Source organism: Oculina patagonica, chromosome 1 (assembly GCF_052425735.1).
Source record: "Oculina patagonica isolate OP01 chromosome 1, crgOcupat, whole genome shotgun sequence".
NCBI classification, from domain to species: Eukaryota; Metazoa; Cnidaria; class Anthozoa; order Scleractinia; family Oculinidae; genus Oculina; species Oculina patagonica.
Window position 1 is genome coordinate 30,049,314 of NC_135758.1, and position 19,083 is coordinate 30,068,396.

Genomic DNA, 19,083 nt, shown 5'->3' on the forward strand with positions numbered 1-19,083 from the left:
GTATTTATTTTGTAACGTTATGCAAAAGATGCGCTTTTAAATTAGATTATATTCAGCTACGCAACGATTGAAAAAAATTAAAATTTCAAAAATTAAAATTCCAAGAAAATATCTCTTTTTAGGTTCTCCACGATCGAATCTTCGAGAAGCCTTGATGTTGAAAATTTTTGTCACGTCTATTTTAAGGCTGTTTTAGCGGTATTTCTCAAGTATAGATGATTTACTGTTCAGTCGCTCTAGCTAATAGACGCTGTTAAAAAATAATGACTTTCGTAACATCCTATTACTCCTGGCAACCATGGAAAATACTGCTGTATTGCTTGACAGGAAGGGAGAGCCTCTTCGAGACGCGAAAAGTGGCGCTTGTTTCGGAACTGGTGTTTGTTTGGGTAAATACTGAAACACTTGTGTTTCGTTGGTTACAAATGTAAGTGTAAACACTGCAAAGTGAGTCTGATGTAAAATGACTAAAGTAAAAATGATCGGTTTCTAAGGAAACCACTGAGTTGCATTGGCGAACAAGTAAAACAGTTACAGTCGAAGCTCTCGTAAGCGGACACCCTCGGGACGCGAAAAAAGTGTACGCAACTGGAACTGGCCGCTTATGAGAATGGTTCTCGTAAGCGGCCACTAGAGGTGTAGGAGATAGATGGCCGCTTACGGGAGCTTGCCCAGCTAACAATAACCGGACGGACGTGGATGACGACAAAACAAACCCTGAAATATGGTACTGTAAAATCATTGTGACGATTGGCGATGTGAAGTCGATTGATAAAAACAAACAGAGGTTGTAAAATAGGATTTTCTTTGGAGTGTCCGCTTACGGGAGCTTAAAAACAAAGAAAAAGTCTAAGTCGTAATCTCTGAAGGTGTCCGCGGCCGCTTACGGGAATGTCCGCTTACGAGAATGTAAAAATACAGAGTTTGTACGGGAGTTAAAACGGGGTTTCAAACAAGGCGGCCGTAAGTAGAGCTGTCCGCTTACGAGAGTGTCCGTTAAGAGAGCTTCGACTGTATTAATCTAGCAGTTTGAAATTGATAATGCAAGCATGGGAATCTGTCGTTTCGAGCGTTTGCCCTTCCTTGGAGCACGTCATTTTTTTTAATTTAATTTTATTTTGCAGTAAAATAAAATGTTAATGGCTCTTTGACTTGAGCTAAACAAAATGATATCACAATTAATTTATTTGTCCCTGGTGAGCTTTGAATGGCGATAAACAACTTAATTTATGTACGAAGTAGAAGACAGTGCGCAAAATTCGCACACAAATAATAACATTGATTTTGTTCTGACCACAATTTCTACACCATCAAATGAGCCCGCAAAAGGTAAGCAAGAACTACCTACCCTTTAAAAGTCAAAGGCAACAGGAGCTTCTTGACTATCCAAATTGACAAATTAAGTTGCGTTAGTCCTAAAATATTCTACGAAAACGTTGATCAAAATTTTCAGAACATGCTAAGAACATCCCCGAGCTGAGAAAAATTTAATTTTTTCCACTCGTTTTTCTATCCATACAGTACTAAGCTATACTCGTTTCTAAACTGAAAAACAAAATGTAACAATAAAATATCTGATCGCATAGACGTGCATGTTTTTCTCTTCCGTCCTTTCGTATTTTCTACGCGTATAATATTACTATGTGCTAGTTTACTGTCTTTAACTTAATATTTTTCTAATGTTTACAAGTGTTTTTTTTTAGACTTTGTTTTGTAAGTGACAGCTAGCGCGTGCGAATTGCCTAAAATAGCGTGATTAGTAATATCTGGGTTAGAACTTTTTATAATTATGTTGTGTTACGTTGCAATTGAGCACAGAGCCATCAGCAACCTTCCCGCCATTATGTTGATGCTGTATTTAGACTGGTTGCCTGGCAACTTGACAATCAAACGCCGGGTGATTGATATCGGTGATAAAGATATCTGACACATGAGAGGGTCCTCGTGGTTATTTTCTGTGATCTTCTGTGTTTGAAACTCGTACTAAACTATCTTCTTTTCAATCCACGACACTGAAAAGGGAACTTCTTTTTAAAGGTGAAATTAATTCCACGGTACACCTTTACAATTACAAGTCCGTGAAAACTCTTTTATTGTTTTGTTTAAAGGCGAGCTGTAAGAATATATAACGGTCGTGGAGCTGTTGTTTTTTTCCATCCCACCTATTAAAATTATTTGCCTCAAGATGATTTTTTTTAAATATTAAGTGCTTTGTTTGTCTGCTCTAGCTACCGACGTCAACTCAACACTTGGGTACCTCTTAAATTATATTTGGAAGAGACGAAGTTGACGAAGATGTCATTACCTTATTTTTTCCGCCAAAGTTTATGTATATATGATTCAGTGCCGTAGCAAGGGGAGGGGCCGGGGGAGCCCGTGCCCTCCCAGTTTTTTCCCCAAGAAGTCAAAACAGACCTGTATAAAATGTTGAAAATACGATTTTATCTCCCGAGAGGTTTGAAACAATAACATTTGTACTTCTTTTCAATTTTTAACGTGTGTAGGGTAATGCACAACAATATTAAACAACAGTGACAATTATGTGAAAAAATGTCTCGAAAACAGCGAAAATTTTTGGAGAACGCTGGAAATAGCATTTCCAAGCCTCTAGATTTCAAAATTTTCTGGAGGGCATGCTCCCAGACCCCCCTAGCGGCTAACCCTTGCTACGGCACTGTGGTTTATTTCTTGTATTCCTCATCACCCAAAGCACCAATTTATTTTATATAATCGCAGGCAGGTTGTCTGTGTATTGCACCTTCTTAATTCCTGAAAAAATACGTCGCCTGAATTGACTGAAAAAATCATGGATAAACTAGAACGTTTAAATTGATAGCAACCGAATTAATGTTCACCAATGCTTTCCCCGAGCTTGTCGATTCTTAGACAAGGTTGCTTATGGATGGAATGGGCAGCTTCGATGGTGTGATTTTTCCGCCGTAGCTTCATAGCTTTCTGCATGAGTTAGTATGCTATATTTTGCTGAAGCCGGATTAATTTTCGAGTTCATTGAACATTCTTGGACTTTCTTTCGCTGTTGTAAATGGCTTTTTGCAAATTCCTATTCTCTTGCTTATTATGGTCAATGACGTTGCTTGGGACTTGTCAAACGTAGACCTTAAAGACTTGATCATTGATTGGAAACTCGGCGGAAGAAACTAAAAATATGATATTTGTAAATGAACATCAGCCAGGGCGGTTCTGATATCATTAATGAAAGCTAGTGGTAGCGGGTTGCGCAAATTAACGTTGATAGGGGAAGCCATAACAAACTAGTCATTGAAATAATTGTTCTGGGTAATGACTTGTTTGTAGGAAAATATTTGAGGTTGTCATTGACAACACATTTGTTATTGACAACAATGTTTTGGCTTAATGTGGTTTGTTTGTTTTCATTTCATACTGTAGCATACTGATTATAATAATGTCCTTGAAATAATTTTCTTGGGTAATGACTTGTATGTAGGAAAATATTTGAGGTTGTCATTGACAACACATTTGTTATTGTCAACAATGTTTTGGCTCATTCTCGTCCCCATAGCCCTTTCGTTTCTCTAAGCCGGCTGAGCCTTGGCACGAGAAAACGAAGGGCTCTGGGGACAGAGAATTTCCAGTCCTAGATTCTAGGACTTCCGGTCTTCATGTATGCAGTCATGACGTTTTAAAAGAATGTATGAGAGAGTTGTTATGTTTTTGACTTCCGTTTAGGAATTCTTCGTTCCAAACAGCCAATCAAAAAAATTCGAATTAATTCAAAAATCCTATGTCCCCAGAGCCCTCCGTTTTCTCGTGCCAAGCCGGCTAAGAGAAACGAAAGGGCTATGGGGACGAGAATGGTTTTGGCTTAATGTGGTTTGTTTGTTTTCATTTCATACTGTAGCATATTATAATAATATATGCCTGTAATCATTTTATGTTATTACGCACAACATAAATATTTTAAAAGTTTAGGTTGGTTTGGTGTTCACTGCTTTGTACAACAGTGTTGTCACGAATATTCCTTTTATATAGATCAAATTATAAAATAACGATGCTATGGGAAATGTTTATTGAACTCATCAGTTTAACAGCGAAGTTTACGTTTTCCATCGCCACATGTGAACGGTGTGAGGAAAAGGAAGGGAGAAAAGAAAAGTTAAATCAAAGAGCTCTTCGAGCCACGACTGAATTTTTTGCCAAGTTTAAAAGTTTAGTTTTCATTCCTTGAAAATTTATGAGCAGCAGGTGATTCAAACATTCCTTTGATGCACATGATGCGGAATGTCAATTACATTGATATAAGATATTTTCGTCCAACGTGGCTAAGTGCGCATAAGTAGCGTAGTCGAGTAGGCATCTGACTGCGGATCGAGAGGTCGCGAGTTCGAATCCCAGAGGGGAGAGTTTTTTTCTTTTTTCCTTTTTTGCGACTTTTTTTGCTTGTTTACAAGCGAAAATAGGAGAATAGCAGTTATGTGGGGCAAAATTTGGAACATTCTTGTCATTCTTGTCTACTCTCAAGGGACTTTTTTAATTTCTCAAGGGAATATTTTAATTTCTCAAGGGATTACTTTCCGCTGTGGGTGATCACGCGATCTCGTGGAAAAAACGTGACTTGTCATTTACAAACGTTATATAACAATGTTAAAAGTGACATGTCAGCTTTCTTATCTCAACGCACGTGTGTCTGAAAGGCGATCTATAAAAAGCGTCGCACAAACAATGGATTGCGTAACTAAAACACGAATAAATAGCCACTAGCACTTACATCGTTTAAAAATTACAAACGTCAAAAATAAACCATACCAAAAAACTTGCTCTTTTCAAAGATATTATTGAAGTTAAAACAAATGCAAGAGATGGGGGCTTCTTTTAAGGCTTCTTTTTTAGGCCAAATTTGGTCGCTACAAGCGCCCATTCTATTTCGTCATCAGCCTAGGTCGTTAGGGACGTGACCTCGCGTTGACAGCAATGTTGCATCACAGGCAGACCACCCTATGTGTTCGTGGTTAATTATTGTTGTTGACATGAGACGAACAAAAGAAATTTTGAAATCTATAAGGGTTACTGAAATAAAGCTCTGGAAATAACATATCTAACTACATTTCGCTCTAAATATCTCAATAAAGTTTAATGAAACGTTTATCGACTCATGTGTTGTATTTCTTCGCCTGCGCGGGCCGTTTTAAGCACTGATTTAGCCGGCCGAAGGCCAGTAAGAGAGAAAGAGGAGACAAGGCTTGCAAGTCGGCGGCCGCCAGCAGCGACCTCCTCCACTTCAAACCGGAATTAACGCCAAACTACTGAAAATCTCACCTATCTGACGACGGCTATCGATCGGTGAGTTGTTGCTCTATCTCTTCGCCGAATTTGAACTTCATCCCTCCAATAGTTTCCGAGAAAATCCACGCTGAAATCATGCATACGGCTTTTTGACTGCACAGGATAAACCTTCGACTCATACTTCATGCAAAAAAAGTCGGTATCTCGAAGAGACTTTGATTTTTTCTTTTTTTAACCCATAGCACTAAAATGGTTTGTTTATTATATCGCTCCGTAGGTATGCATTGCAGAATAATTTACATGTAGGCTGTTAAGTAATAACGCTGTAAAAAATATATATTAGACTGATTCAGGTACAAATGTAATATTGTGCTGTTTCATCTGAAAAGCTTTTCCTTTTCTTGGGAACAAGCAGCCACGCACTCGATTTTAGCCAACGCTCTGGTTTCTAGATAGATCCATCGCTTATGAAGCTTATGTGAAACCCGATTTAGTTTTCGAATGCTCCTACATTCGACTACATGTACTACGCTAGCTCGAAAGATAGACACGAAAGTCATCGATCGATTAATGCAGATTACTGGCTCTCAATGTTCACTTTTTTGGCGGTCGATTACTTAATTCTTCACGTAATTGTCAGCCATATTTTGTTTCTTTGCTTCTGGTTTTTCTTGTAAACCCCTTTAAATTTAAAAGACCGCCTTTAAACGGCCGCTTTTATACGGCCGCCTTGCTACACTCTTTCTACAAGTATATCTGCTGGTCAGCGGAGTTGCAATGAGAAGTTTACAGATGATGGACCAACCGAAAACCGACCAACCAAGGCTACCCACAATACTCCTGAATAAATTCAGTCGTAAAAAGGGCACATCTTGCTTCTAAACCAAGGAACAATTTGTTGCATTGGAAACAAGGATTAACTTGAACTTTAGTTTCTGCAAATACAAAAATGCAAAAAAAGTTGTCTTAAATGAAACCATTTCTCCATTTGCATCTCAAGAACTGGAAATTCTGGTTTGGATGTAATGGAACACAACTTTTTGCTTCATTCCACTGGAAATTCCCAACCAAAACTTCCTATTTTGATTCTTTGTTTGTTTGTTTGTTATTTGGTGTTCTTTTTTTTTCTTATGGAAGGCGGCACGATTCAGTTGCAAAATTTCCGGAAAGCGGTACACTGCACGTTTCACTCTCTATTGGTTGAACTGTACTGAGTTTGGAGGGATATCGTTTATTTTGACAAAGCATTTCGCTACTTCGCGCGACTGGAGGCTTAGGCACGAATTAAGGGTTAAAGAGCATGCGCATTCAGGGCACTACCCACGTCACTGCCCGCATTCATTCACGGAGGCGGCCATCTTTCGAGATTCAAGCAAATATTCTGTTGTCATTTCTTTGTTTATTCTGTGATTATGGACCTCGTCTTTCTCCTCACAGTATTATGTTTGTTACGTGGTAAGTAGTGCTTTCTCTGTCCTGAATAGTTTTACTCATTTTGTGCACTATGTTCACTGTAAGTAAAAACAGATAATTTCCTGATTAAACTTAAGTTAGGTTTAGATTCAAGTTAGTTCTATTCTTAAAAATGTTCTTAAGATTTACGCTTAGTCAATCAGTTATGAAACCTAGTTTTGTGTTCAAAAACTTCTTTTTTGTGTTTAAAAAGTTCTTTCACTGGCTTGAAAGTCCCCATAATAAAAATACAAACGGAAATTTATTTTTAAACCTGTTGTAGAATAGTCAAAATTGCTTTTAGTTTTGTAAAACATCGAACAGCACAAAAACAGTTTTTTGGGGGTGTGGGGAAAAACGAATTCGATATCCAATATCAGATTAAGTAAACGTATTTAAAACTTTGAATTTAAATCGAGTAAAATGACGTCAAAACATTTAACGACCTTTAAAAGATTTTGCATGTTAAGATTTGGAGACTGTAGATATAGTACGTTTCATGTTTTAATTTTTCTGATATTAAACGAGGGAAGGCACAAAACCAAGTGTCGCGAATTGTTTTGGTTTCGCTTCTGACTGATTGAGTAAAACCCAGAATATGAGCCTGTGCGGCTTTCCTTACTTTTAAGGGACTCGCGCTATATATAGGGAAAACAACTGACCAAATGCTCGCGCAAAATGGTGTAAATGACGAATTTAGACTGCGCGATTTCTGTAAAGAACGAAGAAATTTGTATGTACAGAGGTCGCTACGATAACACTTTTGATTTGTTAGTGCGAAATATTGCCTTCTTTTACTCGTTCTAAATTTGTTAATTTTAAAAAATTGCATTCATTGACTCGTTCTAAATTTGTAAATTAAAAGTAAATTCACTTTTAGTAGAGTCGTCATTTGTTTACACCATTTTGCGCGTGCATTTAGACAGTTGTTTTCCCTAAATAGCGCGAGTTCCTTAAAAGTAACGAAAGCCGTGATTAGTTAGACCCGTTGCATGAGAAATTAGTAGATAAACCAAGACAATGCTTACCGTTATAAGGCTCTATATATTTATCCCCGGGGCTTATTTTTTTAAAGACCTTTTGAGAAGTGACTTAAGAGAGAGGAGGGTGTTTTACAGGAGGGAAATTATTTCAAATCATATATCAGGGTTCATATAAGGGACGGACCATTAGAAAAGTGATAGGAGGGGTGGGGAATTTTCGGCTTGCACGAATTTTTTTTTCTGTCCATTTCTTGTGCAGGAATTTTTTTTTTTTTCGGGTGAAACCCTCTGCTCGAATTTTTTTTTAGACAAATGTTTTTTTTTTTTTTCAGACAAATGCCATGTATTGCCATGTATTGCTTTTGATTGTCTGTAATGGATTAGAGGTTTTTGAATTGACATCAGTTTTTAAAGTGCGATCTCAATCATACACCACCCTGTGTCCTATATCCCTAATGGACACTGTGATTCTATGTACATCTTCTTTCGGTTCTTAACACACCAAAGCAGGATGAATTTCTCACTTTGTATAACAGATTTGTGTTTTTCACATATTTCTATGTAAAGTCCATGGGAAAACTTAGACATAAACAGATGCAAAAACTAAAACAAAACGTAATAGAAATTCAGTACTAATTACTGCAGAAATCATATTTGACAGGAATTGACAACAGAAACTACAACCACTGTACCATTCATCTGTTTGAGAAATGAGTTAACTAGTAAGCAATCTACGCAGGCTGGAGAGAGACGAGCTAAACGAATTTTATGATCACAATCTATCTAGGGGGGTCTGGGGGCATGCTCCCCCAGAAAATTTTGAAATTTCTATGCTCGGAAATGCTATTTTCAGCGTTCTCCACCATATATTTCGTCGAATAATTGATCTCATCTAGTGTTAAATGATGACAGGTATTTTCAGAGCTTAATAGGACCTTTCCTTCTGCACGAATTTTTTTTCTTACCATTTTGGCTTGCATGAATTTTTTTTTTGTTTTTTCCCCACCCCCCCCCCCCCCCCCCATCATTTTTTATATGGTCCGTCCCTAAAAGAAATAAAGGGGTCTAAAAAGTTAATATGGTGAATGAATAACTTAAGAGTGTAAAGTTTCCTTCTTTTTCTTGTGTATAAAATGTCCTTATCAGGCACCTTGGTATGGGGGGGGGGGGGGGGGGACAGATAGGGGGCTTCTTGTTGTTGTTGTTTTTTTTTTTTACAAAAATTAAGATCCAGTGAGAGACTTGTTGCCAGAGAGGGGCGCTTACAACAGAAGTGGGCGATGGGGACTAATAGAGCTTTTGCAGTAAGTCTTTTCTCAGTAAAAATAAAAACCTAAACTGCTCGAAGCATATTATCTGCACCGCTCTACATCACTTTTACTCAGCGCAATGCTTGTAAAAAGGAAAGTAAAGTTCAAATGGCCGGGGTGAAAATGTTGGAAAAATGCACTTGACTACGCTGTTGAAAGATGTTTGACGAAAATGTTTGAACGCAAGTTTGACTTGAATCAAATCAAACTTTCCACCAGTATATTCCAAGTTTTAAAACCGATTGCAACAGTCTAACTTATCGCAACAAAGTCCAAAATTTTTGTTGTAGTTGTTGTCGTTTTGTTACTTTTTAGGTCCAAAATGTTGGAAATGTTACATTTAAATATAAAAAAATGTTAGGACTGTGTGAATAAAGCTTAAATTTTACAGTTAGAACATGAAAACCGTGAACACTTTCATTATACTTTGAAAAAGGAAGTAGAGGAAAGAGTTGACAAATTATTCACGAAAAATAACCTGCTGGCTCCATCTCTGTCCATCTGTTTATATTTCTTGCAGTTTTGGCAATCATTCAATGGTTTTCTGCACAAATTTACATATGCAAGATAGAGAAAAGTGTTCACAGTTTTCTGGTTCACACTGCAAATGACAATCAAAAATATTCTTTTTACAGCAAGGACTGAGGCGCACGGTGGTGCACACGATGACGACGAGGGAGAGGAAGACGATGGAACAGAGTTTGACGTGGGCGGCGTGTATTGCAAGGCTCTTGGTCAGTCAGGAAAAATCATGTGTGCTCGTCCTCATGTAGGAGAAAAGAGAGATTTCACCGACAAAAATACTGGACGTGTTGTTATCGAGTTTGACAGTCTAGAAGAGCGGAGCAAAGCTGGAATCAAAGTGGGTAAATCTGGTGGTAAAGGACACATGTTTGACGCATTTTCCAAACAAGGTTTCAACTTCACCGGCCTGTCAGTTGGAAGTTACCAAGGGCTCCGTGTGAAGAACTTTAACTTCAGTTCTTCTCTCCCCGGGCCTAATGCGTCTTTCATCGTCATGGCATACATGTTTGACGAGTCTGGAAACATCACCTTTGGAAACGAGACTTCGGAGATGAGAAAAGGCATGCTCAAGTTCAATATCCAGGTGAATTATGAGTTGTCATTTTATATAAAGTCCCAGAAAATAAATTTTGCCGAAGGAGTTCCTTGTTGAAGTAAACAAACTCCTACTATTCATATCGTTCAATCGAGTATCACAAATTGTTGGAAAGTCGTTACAACTCTAGTACTAACACTGTCGCCGTTGAAATATGCCAATTATTTTAGCAACCTTTTCTCACTTTAAGGTAATTCACGTGAAATAGAACTGTTCATAGATTTCCAACCAAACTTTGCCGGTTGCTTGTTTACCTTAAGGAAACTTAAATGTTGAAATAAAAAGGGGGGTCACCGTATATACCACATAATCCCTAATAACTCCTTTGCGAGTACTGGCAAAGTACACGTTTTCGGTGATATTGTAATATTCTACCATAGAAATGGATCTGTATTCATTTTATAGAAAGAATTTGATCGCTACTCTCGAACTAAGAGAAAAAATGATAGGTCACCGTACTCGTTTACGAGAAAAACGATGATTGATCTCTCTCGCGAGCCAAGCCGCATAGAATAAAACGGCCATTTTGTTTGTGTGCGCGCGCTAATTACGGGTAAAATTCTGCGCAGTATCGATGCGCCATGCAATACAAGGGAATCACCTTAACCAGAGACTCCTTGTAGCCTGCGTACAGCCTCACGTTTGGAGAGCGCATGAGCGTGCGACGAAGCCGTGTGCGAGTGTTGTTCTCGCGGCTTGTCAGCCGCGCGTGTCTTTCCCAGACGTGAGCTTGTTGGGAGGCTAGGTTTCTTGAGGTTAGACAGTCTTAAGAACATATCGACTGACTCCTGTTTTCACTAGAGGTGAAGACGCATAGGCCTTGGCGGATTGTGCTAGCATAATTTTTGGCACAATTGGAGCAGAAAGCATAATTTTTTAAACGATCACTGCCACGGAATAATTAGCAAATTATAGCACTTTTTGGAGCATAAATTCATAAAAAAATTGTTGCTGTATATGTTGTTGTTATTGTAGTGGTTGATATCGATGCTTTTGTTCTCTTTGTTGAGTCGTTTTTACCACTGCTTTGCATTGGCTGTCCTGACCAGTTAGCTCGTGAGCAATGCTTGTATATACTTGTTTGTATATAGCGAGCGAATTCGAACGCATTTTGATGGGGCGAGCGCCATCTTGGATTCGTACTCAGGAGAGGATTGGGGATAGGAGAAAACGCGTCCTGGGGGAGTAGGAGTGAGTCTGAAAAGACTCTTCCTCACGCGCTTTTCCTCGCTTCCAAACGCCTCCGCCCTCATGCAACATGGCGGCCAATCTACTCGGTCGCGAACTACCTTATTACATGAAATTTTCGCGACAGGTTAATTTCGCGAAGGTGCGCATAGTTCGCGACACTTAAATTTCGCGATTTTGCAAAAATTGTTGTATTTTAATTCACTTTAATTTCGCGTTTTTGAGTAAGACACAATTTACATTTCCTTGGTAATATTATTTAACATGCCCTTGAATTATATAAAGCGACTTCATCAAAGGAACAATAACGTCAAATTAACAAAAACGCAAGGGCAGGGCTAAATCTTGGCTATAGTAACAACAGAGCAGTTCTCACAATGTCTACAAGTAGGTCATGCTTCCACTTGAGTTATTGTTTTTGACGACAACATCCATTTACATTGAAAATTTCCTTCCTTCAGTGGTACTAAACTTATTCGTTCTTGATTATTAACATGATGTGAGTCACTTGATTTTCGCGTCATGTTATGTTCGCGACACTTATTGTTCGCGTCACTTTGATTTTGCGATTTTAACGTGTCGCGAAAATTTCATGTAATAAGGTAGTACTACGCGAGCCCACGGAAAACGCCCGCACTGCAGGCTAACTTGTTTGTGATTTTCTCTTTCTATAGATAGAAAACTGGAAGTTTTGTGCCAACGATTCTAAGGAGGACTGTAACAGTGGCGATGAAGGAGAGTTTATAGATGTCAGTGTAGTCATAAAGAGCAAAGGAAAACCAAAGGCTCACACTGAAGAAGAAGTTGAAAAAGGAAAGGTGGAGAAAGGCAAGAAACGCCGCCCTAGATGCTTTAAGAAAAAAACGTACAGCAAATGCCCAAAACAGTTTGATGTCGGAGGGGGATCAGAAATGGTGCTCAGCACACAGGTACTGTAACAATTAAAGAAAATTTCATTGTAAATCTCGAAAAAGGTGTTGTTACTGCATCTTTTCGAATGTTGAAAGGCTACAATAAAAATAATTTTATGTTATGTATCAATAGTAACGGACTCCAACCAAAAGAAACTAAAGCGCGCAGATTCTCAAACTCAAACCTTTAACTCTTTTTATCGACTGCCAAACAGTTTTTTCTTTAACATTCAGTGGCCAAAAGTGTTTCGATCTCTTAGACTGATGATTTTGTTAATCATACATTAAAAAATTCCCCACTGATTTTTATCCGTTCTCAGTCCCCCGTTTTGTCTCTCTTAATCTAATTCTTATTCTTAATCTCAGCCTACCCTTTTATTTACTTTAACACTCTCACTTTTAAAATGCCTTCTCTCTCATTTTTAATCTTTCTTACACTTCCCATGCCCTTACTCCTCGTTTCAAACATCTTTGAGTTTCCATTTGGATGGGATACTGACAAGAATATCACATAGCAGTTTCCAATTCAGTGAGTGTTCTTAAACCAAAAGTACAGTATTTACTCTGGACAATCATAAAGGACACAGACAATCCAGTAAACCAATCAAAACTCGAAGTAGAGACATGTAGCCGTCAAGTAGCGCGGGAAAACATGCATGAACAAATCACGATTGGTTTTAGTTTTACTTCTGATTGGTTGAGAAAGTGGCGCGTGATTTTTAAACCAATCACTAAGCGTAGTAATGCAAAACCAAAGCAAACTCAAGTTTCTTTCGGCACTCAAGTGAAAACCGCTCTAATGAACATCTCTAAACATGACGATATGAAACCCAAAACAAGTACTTCAGTGGCTCTGAGCATTCTCTAACAACGTAAAATACAAAGTTAACCCTACAATTAGGGCTTATAATAAGACGGTGTTTCTTTCTATGAGAGCTATTACTGAATATTAGTCCATGGGATTATACCGTAAAAGTCCGGTTGTAAGCCCCCCTCCCCCGATTATAAGCCCCCCCCCCCCCCCCCCCCCCAGTTATAGGCCCATCTCGCTGGAAACAAAAAATTGATCATCCGATTATAAGCCCCAAGATATAAGACCCCTTGCCGGATGACAGCACTGAACAGAGCTACTAAAAGTTGCTTTTTATGGGTTTTTAACCTAGAAACTTATTTCGATCAACACTCCCGTGGCTCGTTTCTAAACGCTTTTTTTATTCCGCTTATAAGCCCTCCCAGATATAAGCCCCTCCACTCATAAGCCAACCCAAAACCCCTTACGAAGTTATATAAGCCCAGGGCTTATAACCGGAATTTTACGGTATTCAGGAGGGCTTATTTTCAAAAGGATTTTGGGCCTGAGTATTTGGTAAAGGTAAAAGTCTGCGTCGAGCCTAGTTGCCCACACAGGCCGGAGCTTATCCCGGGTTTCTGTAGCATGAAGCGACTAGGCGTATTTCTACTCCGCACTGGATGGGAAGCTAGACCATCGCAGAGTTACTCCCCAGCAATAGTTGGTCCGGCGCGCTAACCATCAGACCACCCCGCCTCCCTCCCAGTGTTCTCCCTAGGTATTTAAGGCCAGGCGGGCCGCCTAGCTTGATTCACAGGAAAATCGTTGCCGCCTGGCTTAAAAATTAAAGATGTAACACAACATAACCCTACTGTTTGAGATCTGGAACTGCAATTCCTTTCCATAAGCAAAGACGAAATCACTTTTTTTCCTGTGTTTTCGCACCTTTAATATCATTATAAAAGTCATTTACCCTTGCATTAATGTGTTTAAATCTTAAGTGTGATGCATTCGTTTTGTTGAGCAGTCAAGCTACCTTAGCTTCATCAAATTGCTACAGAAACACAACAGCATCTCAAGGTGTCGTACATGGAATACTAAACGAAGTTCTCGTGTTCGTATAAAGAATGGTGAACTCAGCCGACTTGGGTTGCTTAGAAAAGAAACTAAAATTAGTAAATTTTACTCTGGAAAAAAGACAGAAAAGTGATAGTAACGTGGGGGAACAAGTTCCGCAAATCAGGTTTTGACGGCATTTAAAAATCACAGTCAGAATACCGCCTGGCCTTCCCAAAATCCTAGGGAGAACACTGCCTCCCCCACTTATTTTTGGAATTTTACAATAGTGGTAAAAACAAAAAACGCCACATGCAGTGTTGAACGTGGTTCCATTGTTTTAGGTTATGGTCGACGACATGATACAGGAGATGCCAGGAAATGGCGACTACCCGAAGTTCATGGAGAAAAACAACAAGCAAAAATTCATCTTCCGGTTTCCAAGGGCCACGAAAAAGGTTCTGTACGATCCAGGACTTGAGGTGGGAGAAGCAGAAGGATTCAGTGAAGTGAACACCGTGCCACAAAGTCTTGCTGTTCTGTTGATCATAAACTGTTTCGCTTTTGTTTTCTCGTTTTGACGACAAAGAATTTACGCTTTTTAGAGTTTTTGCTGCCGTTCCCGTTGCAGAGATACTTCTTTTTAAGTAAGACAGGTTCCGTCGTTTCTTCAATTGTCCACGAAAATTCATTTTCCCTTGTCGAGGTCTAGTTTTTGTAAATTATGTTTCTTATATCGTGGTGACTACATTAAAGTTTATGATGGTCAGAGTACTTGATTTATTTACCCATGCATTTAGTGCCGAAAGTATAGAAATCTTGTTGTATATTTTAGTGTGCGGTATCACTGTATACAGCTAATTCGAGAAAGGTTGTCGGAAAAAAGCACAAAAGTGCACGCGACAAGACCGAAAGGTAGTATGGGTAGAAGTAGAGAGCTACTGCACGTGCTGAATACTCATAAGATGGCGACATGACAAACGCAAATTTGCACGTTTTCTTTTTCTTCAGACGTCTGGAAACAAGGCACTGGATTTAAGAAGGATTATTAAAACTTAAAGACATGCGAAAGTAAAAGTAAAGCTACAGAAAAAAGGCCTCTCGACAAGAGAAACAAAATCATCATGTGCAAAAATACAAACTTGTATTTCCTCCAGGCCAATATGCAAAACTCAAGTAAATACCCAGACCACCTTTCGGTCTTGTCGCGTGCACTTTTGTGCTTTTTACGACAACCTTTCTCGAATAAGCAGTATTTTTACGAGCCTTGCTGTATTATTGAATTAAAATCCACAGCGAAACTACACACTAAGGCCCGGGCCAAACGTCGAACTTCACATGAGTCGAACCTAATGGAAATGAGCAAAACCTATTGTTTTTGGTCATCAGGTGCTGACCATTAGACTGCAGGCTTAGGTCACGTGTGCAGTATCGAAAACGTATCGAAAGTGCGATATTTTTCAGGAGTATTGATATTTTCCGAAATTGTCAAAAAAGCGGTGTATCGAATATTTGGTAACGAATTTCGGCTCATCCTTACGTATCACACGCGGACTGGTTTTGCCTCACTTTTAGTCTAAAAAGCGAGTTAATATTCAGGCGAAATGTCCGTCTCGACAGAGTTGGTGTTTGTTATAGTAGAAGATTACACATCTCCACCGAGTAAATCCATTTTAAAAATGCTTACGGCCGGAAGAAACCGTCGCCAAGATCGCTTTTAAACGGGGCTTATACTTTTACGGCTTTTTCCTTTCTACAAAGCGAGCGACCAATTAAATTATAAGTAAGGCTGTTCCTCTCGACGAAAACCGACAGCAGCGTTTCCCGGTGGTTACAATGGTTCGTTTGAACTAAAACTGAATTGTACCCGACAAATAAGTGCGTCATACGTATTTATCCGAAATGCTCTTTGTTTTGGTGAAATTGAAAATGCGAAGCCGATAAAACATGGAAAGTTGTTTGGCTTAAGACCCCCTTTCTTGTTTCTAGTTTGAATGGCAAAGTTGAAGTAGCACATTTTAAAACGCTGCCAGAAGTAGCTGGTGGGAGAACTCACTGCGATTTCGTTTTGCGTGTTTCGAAGCTTGATAACCGGTGTGGAGGAAAGATGATTTTGAAAATGAATCGTACATTTACTTGCAAATTTTACTCTTGAAACTCTTACATAGTCCATTGTACATTGAAGCTAATTATCCTTAATTGAAGTTTTAGTGCAAGTGTGATCTCAAACACATGGCTCGCTTATTGATTTACCACATTAATATTCGCCAGAAAAAACGCTGCAGAAAAACAAAAACTATTAAATTTCTCAAATCGGTTATCTGCAGCAAACAAAATGATATTCGCTTAACACCGCCGATAGGTTAAATTTTTCGCGCGTACCGTGTGGACGAGAATTTGAGCTGGCTTTGTGTACGTTACTGATAAAAGAAAGAAAATAAAGTTGAACATAGATTCAACTTTTTTCAGTCACCAAATCGTCCATTCATTCACATCATACACGACAGTGGAATCCAACTTAAGTTCAAATAAAATAAAACTGTAATATCAGGGCAAACCGCCATGTGCGGTTTTTACGTTTATTAGCTTTTCTTAAGCCGGCAAAAGCGGTGCAGTTTTTAATGCTTGAGAAAAAGAGATACAAAGATTTATTGTCAAAACAGATGCCTTATTACAGGGTACTTGGGCATATGCAAGCAATAAATACAGAGGGGACCCAACCTAGCTAAAACTAAATTGCCACAATTTACAACCGTGAAAGATGTCAAACTTTTCTGCTCTTGCAAAAAATCTGACCAACAATATTTCGTACGAAAGCATCGCCGAATGTCGCGACTTCTATAAACTCATCCAGAGAGGCGAGACGACGGTCGTAACTACAGTGAACTGGGTCTTTACCCTCGTCGTAAATATCCTCGCCTGCCCTTCAACAGTTTTGCTCAATGTGCTTGTGATAGCTGCAGTGAAACAAAGACCGAGACTCCAGAATAACGCCAACATTTTGTTGGCCTGTTTGGCGGGCGTTGATGCCTTGACTGGCCTTGTAATGCAGCCGTTGCTGATATGGGGGACTATTGTCAGTTTACGCGAAATAGAAGATCAAAGTCGCTGTCTTCTTTTAGGTCTCTTGGTAGGAGCTTTTCATGTTCTGTGCTTTGCATCTATATTTCACCTAACTCTGGTTACATTTGAGAGGTTCATAGCCATCAAATACACCTTGTACTACGTCCGTGTTATCACAGTAGAAAACATTCGCGTCGCTGTGGTATCCATTTGGATCTTAACTGTTTTCATGGAACTGCTCAGATTTGCAGTGACTTCGTACTCGCACGAAGCAACAACTTACTTTTCTGCGGCAACCGCGCTTGTGATGCTGTGCTTTGTTTTCTTTATAGTTTCATGTCACATAATGTTGTTTCGAGAAACTTCTCGCCACCGCAGAAAGATTATGACTGAACAAATCCCTCAAGAAGAAGCGAGGAGGTTTTTAACTGAAAACAAGACGCTCAAGACAACAGCTTATGTTATTGGCGCGGTACTACTGTGTTATCTACCCTTAATGTTATTCATGTTAGTAATAATGCAATTAAGGGTATTGCTGGATTTCATTCCTATACTTCAGCCGTGGGTTCCAACTCTTACCGCATTGAACTCGCTCCTGAATCCGTTTGTTTACTGCTGGCGGCAAAAGGAAATGAGAAAATTTATTTTTCGAAATCCATTTTCCGTGCATGCAGTAGGTCCAGGTTAGGCGTTTAAATGGACACTGTGACGGAAATTTTAATGCTTTTTGGACTTTTACTAAAATTGACGAATAGATCTTCTCATACATGAAGTAAATTGTTTTTGAAGGAGGAAGGGAGCTTTAATAATTTGTAGGTGTTTTTCCAGTCCACAAGGACAAATCTTGAAAAAAATCAGCCTGATTTTTTCAAGTTGAGATCTAAAATTCCTGATGGCATCACAATAATATGACTTGTTCATCGCTTCAGTACACTTTTATGGTTAGGCTATTGGGTTTTTGAAATGAAACTGGTGACAGTGTCCATTTAAGTCGAATTCTCATTCTCGTGCGAAACAAATCATGAATATCTCATACTACTTATTAACCGAGAGTGAGGTCATTACAGGGGAATCTCAGACCGAGGCCTTGATGTATTGACCGAGCGACAGCAAGGTCAATACATCAAGGTCGAGGTCTGAGATTCCCCTGTAATGACCGAACGGACGAGATTAATAAGTTATTTATTGTATGACCTTTAAGCACTATTCAAAAAAAGAGTATAATCAAGGGAAAAAACACTGGAGGTAAAACTCGCTCTCGCTCTCTGTGGCTCTCTTCGTCGCTCATACTAAAGAAGTATCGGTATGCTTATATTTTTCTTTCAGTTATTGAAAAGATAGTTATACTTTGTCGGCATTTTTTTGTTGTTTTTGCCCCCTCGCTAGTAGCTTTTACTCAACTCAAAAAACCGTCGAGCCGAGAAAAATTTTCATAATGCCCGGTCATTACAAGAAAATAATGCCCGCTCAGCAGCCAATCAGAGCGCGCGTACTATTGTAGCCATATAATAAAATTATATATTGTATGATACTTCTGTGCACGAAGTTAAGATTTCAAATAATTCATTTCTGCCGGGGAAAAGACTTGTAGTATGTTGTCATTTCAGTAGTTAGGTATGTGTCATTAGTGCGAATAGATTTTTGTGTGTGACACAAAGTTGATTAAACCATTAGGAGTAAATGTTTAATCAGTATTTATTGTGAAAAACAGTTACACCAGGTTGAGGCTGACTTCTCGTTACCGACATGAACACAGTGGTGCTGTAGAAACCAATCCCTAGGCCCAGTCTACCGCGATTATGTATTACTCGGCCCAGTCTACCGTGTATATTAAGTCACCTTTTCGTGGGTTTTATGCATATTGTTTCTTCACGGAAAGATTCGTTTATATCTAAGAAGCCACGTTCGTTTGTCGTCCTTCGTTTCGCCGCGTGTCCAAATCGTCAGA

At 39.0% G+C, this 19,083-nt stretch overlaps 1 protein-coding gene across 1 annotated transcript; it reads left to right on the forward strand.

Annotated features, from left to right (window-relative positions):
- The first annotated feature begins 6,592 nt into the window (after positions 1–6,592).
- Positions 6,593–14,846, forward strand: LOC144649746 (skeletal aspartic acid-rich protein 1-like). Its single transcript, XM_078509325.1, has 4 exons — positions 6,593–6,717; positions 9,643–10,115; positions 11,990–12,244; positions 14,417–14,846. The coding sequence occupies exons 1-4, from the start codon at positions 6,675–6,677 to the stop codon at positions 14,651–14,653; spliced, it is 1,008 nt and encodes a 335-aa protein (XP_078365451.1). The 5' UTR covers positions 6,593–6,674; the 3' UTR covers positions 14,654–14,846.
- The last annotated feature ends 4,237 nt before the right edge of the window (positions 14,847–19,083 follow it).

Coding starts and splice junctions, on each gene's coding strand:
- LOC144649746 (XM_078509325.1), top strand. CDS start 6,675: ATGGACCTCGTCTTTCTCCTCACAGTATTATGTTTGTTACGTG. Junction 10,116..11,989: donor TGCTCAAGTTCAATATCCAG/GTGAATTATGAG, acceptor CTCTTTCTATAG/ATAGAAAACTGGAAGTTTTG. Junction 12,245..14,416: donor AAATGGTGCTCAGCACACAG/GTACTGTAACAA, acceptor CCATTGTTTTAG/GTTATGGTCGACGACATGAT.